Consider the following 14644-nt stretch of genomic DNA (forward strand, 5'->3'; position numbering starts at 1 on the left):
TAGGATTAAGTAAGTGATATATGATCATCATCATGTTATAATATTAAGTGAATTATACTTTCTCAAATGATCTTTGGGCTTTTTTTTAGACCCTGACCTGTTACTCAATATTAAAGACCAAAAATAAAGGGAATTTACTTGTTCAGAATTAAGATTCAAAGGGCAGGGCCATCTTTATTTGCCTTCTCTCCTCTGTGTTTTATTATAGTATCAATAATCCCCAAGGTAGTTTGAAGCTGAGGTTGTTTCCTCAGAGTGTGTGTGCCACTAGTCTACTGCTTCAGTAATTTTCTTTCCCTTTTTTTCCCTTGGGTTCTGTTTTTTGTTTTTAAAAACTGTGATGCCAGGAGACAAGACAGGCAACACCTAGCCCAGGGGGGACTGTTGAGATTACTGCTGGTACAAACCCAGGATAAAAATCTTTATGTCCTTTCAGACAAAGCGTGGATTAAATGGTTTATCTTATTCATATGACTTCAGTTTCTTTCAACCTCATCCAGAAACTGATGGAAAGTTTTTTTTTTTTTTCTGGTGCCGCTGTAGTCTGCGCTTATGCCTAACTATAAAAAAATGCCCATGCATCCTGTGAAACACAGAATTAGACATGTTTCTGGAACATTGTTTGCCACTTACATTTGATAGACACGTACACTCAAAAGTAGCAGGTTTATGCATCTGTAAATCCTGTTGTGGTTGACAAAGTAATTTAGTGGTGTTGTTTTAGACTTAGAACCATCACTTAATATGATTTGTGAGAGAGCACTCTGTGTGTGTGTGTGAAGGGCAGGGTGGGCATGGAGTAAGCATGGTCACAAAACATCACACTTTGGTTTAACACCCTCCCTGTAGTGTTATATTTCAATCAAAAGACTACTTGCCTTGTAAATTAATGTATCCACTCAAAATAAAAATTAAATCCCTCTTTTAAAAAACCTGAAGGTTGTTTTAGTGAGTAGAGCTGGTTGTGGAAGGGGAGTTAGATCGTACAGTTTGGATAACTGTAATAACTTGTCAGTTTATTATCACTGAAATAGAACCAGTGTCTAGACTTGTTCTTTGTCTTGCCTATTTCTTTCTTTTTAAAGCAGTGCCTTTTAAGCCAGTCTTACTAAATCATTCATGGTTGCTACACCCACAATGGGCTTCGTGGGGTCTCATGTGATCTTCCATCAAAGGCACAGTGTTTTCAAGTCTTAGACTTCTGGGGATTTCTGATTCCTTATTACATGGTGAATGGTAATGGTTCACAGTCAAAAGTTAGAAAGTTGATGAATAACACATTAGACATATTTACTGTCAAACAATGCTAAGTTTTCTACATTTGTTTTTCATCCAGGTGCTTTGTTTTTAAGTCTATTTAAACCTATCTCCGGTATACTCCACCCCTTGTAACTTTTACACCGAGAAGCTAGTTGACATATTGTCATACTGAAGACATTTCTGCATGTAATGCAGCAACATAAATAGCATTTTTTAAAAAATAAAATGTTTCTGTGACTCTACAGAAACCTTGCAAATATATTAAAATTTATGCACTCAGGTGATCTCAGTTAAAAAAACCAATGCTTTTATTACTCCCCTCACATTTATTTGTATATTTAAATAAAGTAAGTGTTTATAATTATATATGTGCAGAATAGCTACTCACTGTTCTTATTTTTATTTATTTAAATGAGATCTTAAGAACTAGATCCTAGGTTTCATAATTTAAAGATGCCCTCTCTTTTTTTCTTTCATTTTTTTTTTTTTTTATTGAAGTATAGTCAGTTTACAGTGTTGTGTCAGTTTCTGGTGAACAGTATAATGTTTCAGTCATCCATTTACATACATATGTTCCTTTTCAAATTCTTTTTCATTATAGGTTATTGTAAGATATTAAATGTAGTTCCCTGTGCTATACAGTAGAAACTTGTTTTATCTTTTTATATAAAGTAGTTAATATTTGCAAATCTCAAACTCCCTAATTTATCCCTTCCCACCGGTAGCCATAAGATTGTTTACTATGTCTGCGAGTCCATTTCTGTTTTGTAGATGAGTTCATTAGTGTCTTTTTTCTTTTTTTTAAAGATTCCACTTATGAGTGATATCATATAGTATTTTTCTTTCTCTTTCTGGCTTACTTAGAATGATGATCTCCAGGTCCATACATGTTGCTGCAAATGGCATTATTTTATTGTTTTTTTTTTTTATGGCTAATTAGTATTCTGTTGTATATATACCACATCTTTTTTATCTATTCATCTTTCTACGGACATTTAGTTTTGTTTCCATGTCTTGGTTATTGTAAATAGTGCTGCTGTGAACATTGAGGTGCATGTATATAAGATGCCTTATTTTAATGGCGATCAAAGCAGAATTTCTAGAATAGTTCAAGTAGTTTAGTTAATACACATTATGAACTTTTATAAAGTTCATATACTTTAGAAAAATTAATTCTTTATGACACTAAAGCAAATTGCTTCACTGGTAAAAATCACAGTGACTGGGAAGGAGCAATAAATTCTCTAGTTACTTGTATTGATCTTTAAAGTACCTGTAGTTCAAAATACTTCTTCCTGTAAGGTTTTATGAGTTTCAGTAATGATATTTAGGGGCTTTTTTCTCTTTCCATTTTTAAGTCTATTTTTGCTTTAGCTGATGAAGGACAGACCAAGAGATAACATATTTTGCCTATAAAGGAGTGATTTGCCTAAAGGTAAACTTAAAAAAAATTAGGAATATTAGTTTTCATTTAATAAGTGAATGGGGGTGCCAGCACATCTTCTAAGTTTCCAACACTCTTTCTTCATTTATCCTGGAATATTTCTTGATGTCCTGTCTCAAGGAGACATACCTTTCCTTTACCCCACCCAAGCATGCCCAGTGTACCCCTCCCCCAACAATCATGACTTCATGCTACTGTCACATCAGAAACTTCGCTCTTTGAGAAACTCACATCCCTAAATTGCACTTTAGGCAGCAGCTTCTTGGGTTAAAAAAAAATCTGATTAGATTGGTGGTAGTGATAGAATTTCCCTTTTTATTTTTAGGTTGAGGATTTCTGTATCTTAAAAAACCACATTGTTCTGTGAAGTTGCCTGGAGTTTTGCAAATTTGAGGAGACATATAGTGCTTCCAATATACAGGGGGGAAAATGGAGAATTCACTATAAAATATTCCATAATTACTTTTTGGCCTTCTCGTGTTTGTAAATTTTGTTGGAGATGCCATGAAATGGCAAAATCAAATTCATTCATTTCACAGATGCGGCTTGTGTATTATGTGTGTTAGTCCAGAATTATGCTAAGGTCCTGGGAGATGTAGAGAGGAATAAAACCAGGCCCTGCTTTGGGGAAGCTAGTCTGGGAGAGACAGATTAGAACACTGTGGGTTACCATTCGGGGTTGAAGGTGGGGAGACAGTAAAGACTTGCAGGAAGGGGCCGCCAGTATTTGTGACACCCCTGTTTCCACACTGCTCCCTGTCTTCCAGATCCTTCAGTACGAGTAGAATTTGGTCTTTCCACAGTAAATTTTTGTTGGATGATAGCGGTAGGTGACCTATACAGTCCTCTTAATTTAAAGTAATCTTGTCCTTTACAATCTCTTTCCTATTCTCCTTGAAACATTTCTTTGGAGAACTATAGAGATTTCTGCAGTTAGTGTAACATTAATTGTGGTAGCCTTCATGCCTGGCAGACCAGTTTGGCAGTAAAAAGAGGCTTCTATGGAGCATGTGAGTAATTCTTTGCTACGTATTGGAGTGTATCACTTAAAAAAGAAAAAAAACTACCCAAAACCTTGCTGTTATTTGAAAATACCTTGGGAGAGGTAGAGGGTGTTTAATTTTTTGAAGGGAGAGTTTGACAGCTAAAACTGGTTTGCAGTCTACATTATACTACTGTTCATCTTTAGGAAGACTGTTAAGGGTATCTTATTCTGTTTTCTGTCCCATTATTCTTTCTTCCATATTAACAATCTATAGTTTTCTTTCTTTCTTTTTTTCTCTTTGTGCTATGTGTGTCTATAAATCTGTCCAGGGATTTAAAAAATTCTCACCTAAAATCCTGGGTGTGGAAGTAGGTGTTTAGGTAGTTGCCCAAAGGACACGACACTTCTGAAGTAATACTGCTCGCAGCTTGTGCCTTTTGCAGCCCAAGGAGGCACACCCAGGCAGTATAGTATGCGCGAGTTCTTCAAATAGGCCTGGGTATTTAGGTAATTTATTTTGTATTGAGAATAAAATTAATTTTATGTCAAAACCTTGCTCAGGCAGGCCTTTTGGTTTCCTCCTCTAATCCATGTCTGGGAAATGCTGATTATGGCGTCTTCTAGATAAATGCTTGGATTTCTTTGTGCGGCATTAGCTTTAATGTGCGTTGTCTTATTTCTTCCTCAACAATCCTGTGAAGCTTTGTGTATTTCAAATGTGTCCTGCATTTAGGTATGATACTTAGGTATGACCTATTTTTTTTTTTTAAAAGGGAGACCTCCTGCACCGCCACCACGCCTCTCTGTCAAGGACTTTCTAGTACCTAGTTTGGGAAACGAGAATGAACTAGCCAGCAAATCCTGGGCCAGACCTTGACAGCAAGTCCTAGGTTTCCCCAGGAGCATGTCACAGGAAGGTGCCTGTAAATCTGGAACATTTTAGTGTGCAGAGTGCTCCATGGGGCAAGCCCAGAGCACCGGGGAGGAAGCTGGGGGCAGATGCATATGGATGTGTGTTTGGAAGAAGGAAAGTTGTGTAGAGGAAGGCTGACCGAAGGTAAATAGCAGTGTGGCAGAAGACCTTTGGCTATACTTTGAGTAAAAAGTTTTATCCCTATTTTTTAAACCTCAGTCTAATTTTTGTGCTTTTATGAATAGATAATAGATTTCGTAATGCAGAATTTAAAAGGGGAAAAGATACACAGTGAAAATTTTCTCATTACTCTAACCCACCAGCCACTTAGTTTTCATTTCTAGAAGTAATTGATGTTACAGGTTTCTTGCGTTATTCCCAGTGGTATTTTATGCATCATTAACTCGACAACCATGTGCTTTTCTGACATCACCTTTTCATTTATCCACATCCTGGCATATACTGCACCTGGTTTTTCCTCCCTTCCCCTTAACAGTGTATCTTGGAGATTACCCAGATCAGTGTGAGAAGAGCACCCTCATTCTTTGTCAGGCTGCTTAGTAGTTCTTTTTCTTTTTTAAACATTTTTTATTGATTTATAATCATTTTACAGTGTTGTGTCAAATTTCAGTGTAGAGCACAGTTTTTCAGTTATACATGAACATATATATAATTCATTGTCACTTTTTTTTCCTCTGTGAGCTGCCATAAGATCTTGTATGTATTTCCCTGTGCTATACAGTATAATCTTGTTTATTCTACATTTTGAAATCCCAGTCTATCCTCCCCACCCGCCGGTAGTAGTTCTGTTTAAGGGGTGTGCATCAGTTTTCTTAGCCAGTTACCTCCAGGTAGGCATTTAGATTTTTTCCAATATCTTACTACTTAACTTGCAAACTAGGCTGGAGTGAATCGCTTTGTGCATATGTCTTTTTGTACACGTAGGAGTAATTGGTGCTAGAGGTCAAGTGGCCGGGTCAGAGTATGAGAAGCTAGAATTTGGTGACTCTTGTCAGATTGTTGTCTCCAGAGGTTGTACTGCTGTGTCCTTCCGCCAACCACGGTATTTGAGCGCCAGGTTTCCCACATCTATCTCATACACGCAGTATTGTCAGTCTTTCTTTTTTTTGTCTTGCCAATCTGATATGTGAAAAATAGGTGCTAAGAATAGTCTTAATGTTTTTAAAGGAGAAAACAATGCAAAACAATTTCCTTTCTGTCCCTGGTGTGTTGATTTCTGTGTAGGCTGTTAATTAAGATGTTGGCTTATAATTCAGACAAACTACAGTGTTTAGTAAGCCTTGCAAGCTCTAAACATTGGAAATTTATTTCCATATTCTGAGTTCCAAGACTGTAAACTGTACCAGCAAATGTTTCGTGGTTGCCTCTGTGTGGCAGGCGGTGTGTGTGCTTGGGGATTCAGCAAGGTAGAGCTGGCCCCTGCCTCCTGGAACTGTAACCTGGAAGCAGCAGAGATGGTGTGACATGAGGTGCTTGGACAGTTTTGGGAGTGAGGGAATCAAGGAATGTTTTCCAAAAGATGGTCTTTAATTTACTGCAACCCAAAGTCTGAGTAGGAGTTATCCCAACCTGAATGGGAGAGGGAAACAGGTTCCAGGTGGGGCAGGAAGAATGTGACTTCCCAGCTAGTCAGGGATAGGTGATACTGCAGGTAGATACTGCAGACTGAACCGTAACCCGAAAGGTGACATATACTTGAAGAAAACTAGCACTGGCATTTTTTTTAATTTTTTTAAACTTTAGAAGCTGTCACACCAGTGAAGACTGCCTTGATCATGTTGGCCCCGGATGCCTCCTGGAAGTTTTTTACAGTTTCACCTTTGACCTTCATGCCCACCGTATGAAGCAGTTAGGGTTGGTAATGCTATCCTTTTATTGCCATGAGGAGTAGCCCCAAAGAAGCTGAATCTTGTCCAGTGTTGCAAGAGCCAGTCCTCAGCGGAGCCAGAACGGGGATCCAAGATCTTTTGGCTTCCCCCATCAGCATGCCGCCCTCGTGCTCCCTGCAGTCCTGGTTAGTGATAACTGAGCCTTTTTGAGAACAGCATTGTTAGAAAAGTGCTGTTCTGTTGAAACTTGAGAGACTTAAAACACAGTGTTGCGAGAGCCTCCTGGTCTCAGTGGTGAGGTATGTTTCTTCCGTCTGGCTCTTTTTAGCTTATTAAAACAAACTGTGTCATGCTTAGAAGACACGGACGAATGTATTTTATTTTGGTATCCGTGCATTTTCTTAGGATTACACAGTGTCATTCCAGGAGAGAGAAATGCAGACGGAGGCCAGCATTGCTGCCTTTTCTGGTCTGAAGTCCCCATAGTAGTAGTAAGGGGCACTCAAGTCTGAACAGCTTCTTCATACAAACATGAGGAAAACTTCCAATCTCTAAAAAAAATGTTTTTGGTCATGCACATGACAACTAGGATCATATCCCCCCTTTAAATACTAATACATTAGTCTCATGCCTGAAGGTTGAGGTTTTTGGGAAGGTAGTGTAGCAGTATTGTGAAGTGAGGCTCAGTTACTTGAGAGCATTGTGTATCCTTGGGCATGTAACTTAATTTCTTTAAAATTTAGTTTCATTTTAAAAACTGGAATAATACTGGGAGTTTGGGACTGGCAGATACAAACTACTATGTACAGAATAGCTAAACAACAAGGCCCTATCGTATACCACAGGGAACTGTATTCAATGGCTCGTAGTGACCTGTAATGAAAAAGAATATGAAAAAGTATATATTTATATGTATGACTGAATCATTATGGTATACAGTAGAAATTAATACAACATGGTAAATCAACTGTACTTCAATTAAAAAAAGGTTTGAAAAAAAAACTGGGGTAATACCACAGAGACTGATGTGAGAAATGGAGCATTATACAAAATTCCCTCAGATTTTTATTTCATTTTGCAGCTTCTGTGGTGAGAGATGTGTCGACGGCTGATGGTACATTTAGTATCCTAAGCTTTCCCCTCTGCCAAGCTAATGATGGCGTGTTTTACAGTTTCCTCAAATGGAGGAAATAATAGTGAGTAAAGAGCTTAATGCAATTATCAAGTGCAGTATGTATTTAATACTTTTTTTAATTGAATAGATGGATGGTTCCTGTGTTACGGCCATATTGCACAGCGGGCAGGTGAGGGCTCCGCCGGGAGGTGTGTCTGTATACAGGACACCAGATCTGAGAGGTGTCTGAGTTGGCCTCTTCTAGGAGCCTAGGTACTGAGGAGGGGAGACAGCAGTGACATCTGTGGTTGCATGTGCCAAAGTCAGTGTCTCTGCCACTGAAGGAAAGCTAGACAGGGAAGGACCTGCAAACTAGATTCATGTCGTTAGCATAGATTTTTGCTGTTGCTTTTTTTTTTTTTCTCGTCTCTTGTTCTTTGAGGAAGTCTTACCTAAGATCTTTAGCCGTAACTTGGCTGTGCTTCTGAGAGGCTGATTATTTACTCTTTGGCCACAGTGTTGAAGGGAGAGCCTGGCTTCCCTGAGCAGGAGCAGCACTGCTCAGCTGGAGACCTTGTGGGGAAAGCAGATTTTAAGGGAAGGGATTAAGACATAATGGTTTGTTGAACTACGCCTCCCTTTTTGGAATGTCTCCTTCCAGTGGCAGACTTGGAGGTGCCAAGTTGTACTTTTTAAAACAAGGCAGCCTGTCCTTACAGATATTTCTTTGCAAACACAGCTGAAATGCCTACTGTACCTTAGTTTGAGAATCTCTAATTTGGGCCAGGGAAGAGTGCAGACAAGAGCCTTGGGTGGACGGAACATAAAATGGACTCAGCTGTAGAGACTATCTTGCAATCTCTTGCCTCTTAAATAAAGCTTTAAAGCGTGTCTTGGTACACACAGGAGTATTTAGGAGTAAAAGAGCATTAACTCTGACTTGCTCTCAAATGTGTGAGGTGGGCTGAGGAGGGTGGAAACACACTGCGAATGTGGTAGAAAGCCAGCATTTGGCTAATCTGAGTGAAGGGTTTGTGGGAATTTCTTTTATTATTTTTTTTATTTTTCTGTAAGTATGAAATTATTAAAAAGTTGAAAATGTCTTGAGCATCCTTCTGTGCAAGCACATGTATTTACATTCCTTGGTGGGTATGTATGTGTATTGTTTGTGTAACATACTGCTGTAGGGCGCACGGTAAAAATCTTTAGCCTGCTGCTGGGCATTTGATCATTTCCAGTTATTTGCCATTATAAATAGTGCTGCTGGCGATCTTTAAATAAGATATATCCTCGTGTATTTGGATTGGAATTCCTGTACCCCTTTGAAATACCCCTAATTCCATAATGGACCTGATGTGGAAATTCACAGTACATTAACCAATTAATGCTTGACCCTTAGACCTTGGTTAGAATTTTAAATGGGTTAAATGGTGACTATTTAGCAATATTTATCTTACCCAGATACTAATAAATAATAAACTAGAAAAAACTTCTATAGTCCTGGATCATCTCATGTAATAAAATGTTAGGAGAAAATAATGAATCTTTTAGTTACATGCAACATCTTGGCTAAGTGACAGCTTGAGTAATAACGAACATCAGAGTCTTTTAGTGTCCTGAAGTTGTAGGTTTCTGACATCATTCTTTTGGAAGCAGTGGGCATATCTTTTTTGCTCTCATTTGAACTGTGCTTCACTATTTCCTTGATTGCAAATATTTTAACTGGATTCCCATTCTCATTCCAGCAGCAGATAGGATGAGGAGACTATTTGACCAGAGTCGTAGTCACATGCTGTTCTGTTGATTCACTTTCAACTCCTAATTATTATTTTTCCTGATGACGCATGTGAAAAAATTGAAACCATGAGGTATAATTACATTTTACCCTCAGGTCAAAATAGCATTAATTTCTGTTTCTGAAATTTGTGCTAAAATGTTTGGTTTCTAATGTTTGGTCCAGTTTTTAGCCATTCCTTAAATCATCTTGAAAAACAGAAATCTGGTAAGCAGATCTAGTTGTTGACATGCATAATACCCACAGATGGGTCTGATAGGGCTGGCAAATTAAAGGGATACCCTTGATTGTTTGGTTATACCTCCTAACTTCCAGACTCTACCTCAAAAATAACAAACTGCAAGCATTTCAATAAAACCATCTTTATGAAATTTACATGTTTAAAATCCAGACCCAGGCAAGTCATATTGCATTTGAATTTTGAAATGTCCATTAGATTCGATTCCAGGACAGTGTGAATGTTGTATGCTCTTTTCCTTTCTTCTCCTTTTTCCTTAGAGGAACTAGAATGAAGGGAATGTTGGATTAATAAACCCTAGATTAGCAACCAGCACAGTATTAAATTAACTCAAATTAGAAATGGGAGCTGGGAGAAGAATCCTTTCCCATCTGCACACGCTGGCTGTGAGGCGGGCACTGGATGGACTGACCGGGAAGAGCAGTGCTTTCTGCACAGCAGGCCAGTGGTGGGAGGGGTGTGTGTTGTATAGGACTTGGCCGGGACGCTTGGCTCATGAATTGACACAGAGCAACAGTTGCTTTTCCACTGATAACCAAGAAGTCATGGGATTTGTTCCATATCTCTGGTTAAGGAAAAGTGAAATTTTTTTTAAATATTTAACTTTTCTGTTTAAAAATAAAGACTGTAAGATGACTCTCTTGAACACTGGTTGTGATACTACCAGCGGCAGCTGTCATGTGTTTAGCTGGGGCTAAGCAAGAAGTATAAACTGCATCTTTCCTCCAAGGTGCTAGGTAATCTCCTCTCTCCCTAGGGGCTTTCTCTGGGGACATGCTTTGTGTGTGAGTGTGCACACATGTATGTGTGTGTGCCTCTATGAAAGATGAAAATGCTGGCCTTGAATGAGAACTGGAGATGGCCAACTTTAAAATGAATTTTTGGTGGGTTAGAACATTACCAAAAACTCTAACCTTGATTGGGTGTTGGTCTCCTTACTGTGGGCTCAAGAAGTTCAGTTCATCACTGTCTTTGTGTTCATTTCGCTTGGCTCACTGGACAGATGTTGTTACGAAGCAGCAAATTGTGGCACCGATTTCCTCTTTCTGCCTCTATTTTTGTAGTATCTGTTATCCCCATAGATTTACTAACGCACTAACTTCATTTAATATATACGTTTTCCATCAGAAACTGCTGACCTGAGGGTCAAAATTAGTCTGCCATTGTCTCCAGTGGAACCCTTTCCTCCCCGTTTAAGTCAGGTTAATCTCTGGTTTTCTTTCATCCAGAATGTGGGGTTCCTAATACATAGCTGGTAAAAGGTGGGCCCTGAGGTGATTCTACTTACAAGAATGTTGCTGTATTAATTAATACCAGCATCTGTCTACTAAGACCAGCTCTGTAGTTGCTTTTTGGTTCGTGTGCTGATCTTTTTCCTGCTTTTCACTTTCAGCAGACCTACTCCAGTGAAGTCCACTGCGTTGAAGAGATTCTGAAGGTGAGCTTATTGTTACCATTTCTCACTTGAAATGTTTAAGTAGGCAGACATATATTCATTTTCTTTGACTTTAATGAACAGTTGTCATTCCAGACCCCTTTAAACGTAACTAGCAAAGCAGAATAAGCCAGAATAATAACAAAAGGAGTCTTAGAACGTTATTGCATTCTCTGACAGATTTTATTAATTGAAATGAAGTCTACAAACTGCAAGGCATTTGGAGCAGAGCTTTAAGACATGTCTCTCATGCTTCTCCGGTTGTCCGTAAAGACCCAGGAGAGTTGCTCACTTCTTTCTCCGAGTGGAAGCTCCCTGTGCTGCTGCCATATGGGAGGCACCAGGGGTTATGTAGTGTTTGATCTACACCTCTTGGTGTTTTATAGGTGGCATCTCCTATGTGTGGCCTCATCTTAAGTGAGACTATGAATTTTTAAAGGGATGAGAGGAAAAATGGTAGAAAGTCAATGGACATCTTTAGACCTACCTTGAAAGGGTTATTTTTTGCTTTTGATTATTGAGATCATGCCAGGAACATTTGTGCTGCTTCTACAAATACATCATTGAATCCATTATCCATTTGTTCAGTTTTTCTTGCATAAGGATGACAAATTCCTTCTAGAATTCAGTTCCAGGAAAAAAAAAATAAATTCTCCTCATGAATCAGCATGCTTTCTTTTTATCAGAGAATTATATAAACTGTTGTTTCTCATTTTGGCTTTAATTTCCAGGAAATCTAGAGCTAAATTTAATACTCAAATACAGTAATTGTAATAACTGAGGGTTTTGTTTATTTATTTCTTGTTCCTCTTCTGTGGCTTTTAATTTTTTTCATGTCTGTTTTACTGATACTCTTCATCTTTTACTATAAAGTTTGATTTTTTTTTTTTGGAAGTAGGAGAGAGATGACACATATACCTATTAATTTTTATCTCTGTTTCATACTTTTTCCCTCAAAATACGTGCTTATCTAATTTTTTTCTTTAATGTTTCATTGCAAAGTATTAAGTGAGGGGATGCTAAAACCACTAATTAAGTATATTGGTTACCTTCTCATGTGTGAAATTCTTGACAAAAGTGGTGTCTAACCAGATATTTGGAAAACAGTTCCATCATTATTGTTTTTACAATGTTTGATCCCTTACTTTTGTAGTTAGAATTTTCTGAGAAATAGTTCTAAGGAAACATACTTTGTACTGCAGAAAATGAGAAATTTTTGCCAGCCATCAAGTAAGATTAATAATAAGTTGTCTTGATCAAGCTTTTATTTTATCCTCTCCCTCTGGTATTTCTGAAATTCTTTGGTAAGATGAGTCATAAAAGTAACAGATGACTTAGTTATAAAATATGGCCTTAGCCTTTTCTGTGAAATTATTTGCGATTTGTTCAATGGTTATTTCATAAGTAAATACAGCGGTATAGATTAGTTGTCTCCTGGGTGTGTTTGGTTTTGACGTGTGTTAACATACAACTTGTTGAGTCCTTTATGTAAGGTGATGGCATTAGAGTGTCAGGCAGGCGTTTTTAATTCAATGAACTCATCTGTCCTCCCCTCTCAGCCAACATCACTTTAATGAGTTCTTACTTGCCTGGAAATGCTTGAAAGTGGATATTTAACACAAGCCACAGGTGAGTGTTTTCATTTGGAAATCATAGATGGAGAAAGCGATTAGAAGGGTGTCCTGGACAGAAGAGGGGCATGGGCCTCTGCCTCGTGGAGACTTGGAGTCCGTCCCCTCCTCTCCTCCTCTGTTGTGGGCCCCAGTTAAGTCATGTGTCATCCCCGGACCTCAGTTTCCTCATTGGTAGATTGAAGCCCCCGGGCTGGTAGACAGTGGGTGATCTCTAGGGTTGGACCCAGCTCTCACTCTGAGATGCCGATCCAGATACTTGCCTCTGCCTTGTGGTCCCTGTTCGTATCTCCGACCAGTAATTTATGAAGATTGCCAGGATCCTGACATGCATCTTTCTGATGGGCGAGAGAAGCTGTAAATAGCTCCCTGACAGAAAATCAGTCATGGCAGAGATTGTTCCGTTCTCTGGTGGAAATACTAAGAGAGGAAGTGTTGTGATGAGGGGCAGTGATGGCCTGTGACTCCTGCAGACTGGTGGGGGAAGAAGACAGCAGACAGACACTGCCAGAAGCCAGGAATCGGTTGTGCACAAGGGTCTGGGTAGGGCACCGTGCCCTCGGCGGGCGTGTGGAAACAGCTCAGCTTTTCTCCTTGCAGTGGCACAGCCTCAACAGCCTTTAGGGGAAGTTAACCCAGGACTTGTAGACATTGATTATTTCAGTGCAGCATGCCAGTGAAACTGGTGCAGTGAGTGGCAGCACCATTTTTGTTCATTCATTTACTCAGCAAATATCCATGAAGACTCAAATACTTCTCTGAACACTGGGGACGCCATATGAATAAGACAGAGTCCTTGCTCTCTTGGAGATCACAGTGGGAAAGATAAATATATAATAAAGTGTCAGACGTTGATAAGGGCTGTGAGTCATACAGCAGGCAGGTGAGTGGAGGAACAGGCAGAGGAAAGAGTGAGCGCAAAGGCCTTGAGGTCGGTACAGGCGGGTGCGTTAGAGGAACAGCGAGAACTAGACAGCGTGTCTAGAGCCAGGTGAGCAGGGGGGAGAGTGGGGAGGAGAGAGCAGCGGTGGCACCTGGAAGGCCAGGTCTGAAGCAGGTGCCAGGTGATTTGCCCTCATTCGTGTGGTAAGTTGTTTTTCAGGACTTGGCCATTCTCTCCTTATGGCCCCAATTTTCATAAGGCCTCACTTCCTCTATAAGGGGGGCATTTAGGGAAGTATATAAATTCTTTCACACTACCAGCAAACCACTGAGGGCCTGAAAGAGTTTATGCACTTTCCAACTGCCTAATTTAATAGCTGGGGCAGCCTCAGGCATTGAGAGTACAATGGATGTTTCCTGGGAATCCGTGGTGACTGAAAGTCATAGATACCGATACCATTGGGATCCTAAAGACATTCTTGGAAGACAGAAAGGTGATACTTTCAAACACCTTCTCAATTAATTATTACATGTTTTTACACTGTAACATTCTAATGGTACCATACGTTAGGGGAGAGCCAAATAAATAAAATAACAGGGAACTCTTCTGCGGTGCAGTATTTTAAAATTCTTTAAAAACTAGACTTTTAATTAAAAATTGTAATGCTTTTAACTTACTAAGTGCTTTCTCTGACCACGTATTCAGGCACTTTACATACGCTTTGAAAAATAAGTGGTCTTTGTCCAGGTCTTCCTGAGAGCTGGGGCGCACGGAGCCCCAGCACCTCAAGCTGAGCTGACCAACAGGGTCGGAGTTCGGGTCCAATCCGGGACTGTGGCTCCAGAACTGCTACCCTTTCCGTTGCCGTTTGGTACAGAATTCCTCTCTTGTACTGAGCAGAAGGTGGTTAGTCAAGTGAGCAAGGGCATGATACCACCTTGAGCAAAAATTACTCAGAAAAGCCAGTGCAGGTTACTTTGCTTGTCACTGTGCCTGGTCCTTTATGTCCTGGGGCTCTGGCAAGGACGGCCGTGGGAAGATGTGCATGGAGGCTGGGAATGGAGATGCTTGCCGCTGCACCAATTTCCAGTTGTGG

The 14644-nt window shown here is 39.6% G+C and overlaps 1 protein-coding gene across 6 annotated transcripts in view; it reads left to right on the forward strand.

Moving 5' to 3' along the window:
* The window catches only part of AFF1 (ALF transcription elongation factor 1), a 173352-nt gene that overhangs the window by 113044 nt on the left and 45664 nt on the right, over positions 1–14644 (forward strand). For 5 of the 6 annotated variants that reach the window (XM_074346891.1, XM_074346892.1, XM_074346902.1 and 2 more), the window contains one exon: positions 10993–11037. In XM_074346891.1, the coding sequence (XP_074202992.1) occupies positions 10993–11037 (45 nt within the window). The remainder of the gene's footprint in view (positions 1–10992; positions 11038–14644) is intronic. The other variant, XM_074346903.1, reaches the window with a different exon arrangement.

Source organism: Camelus bactrianus, chromosome 2, assembly GCF_048773025.1.
Source record: "Camelus bactrianus isolate YW-2024 breed Bactrian camel chromosome 2, ASM4877302v1, whole genome shotgun sequence".
Lineage (NCBI taxonomy): Eukaryota > Metazoa > Chordata > Mammalia > Artiodactyla > Camelidae > Camelus > Camelus bactrianus.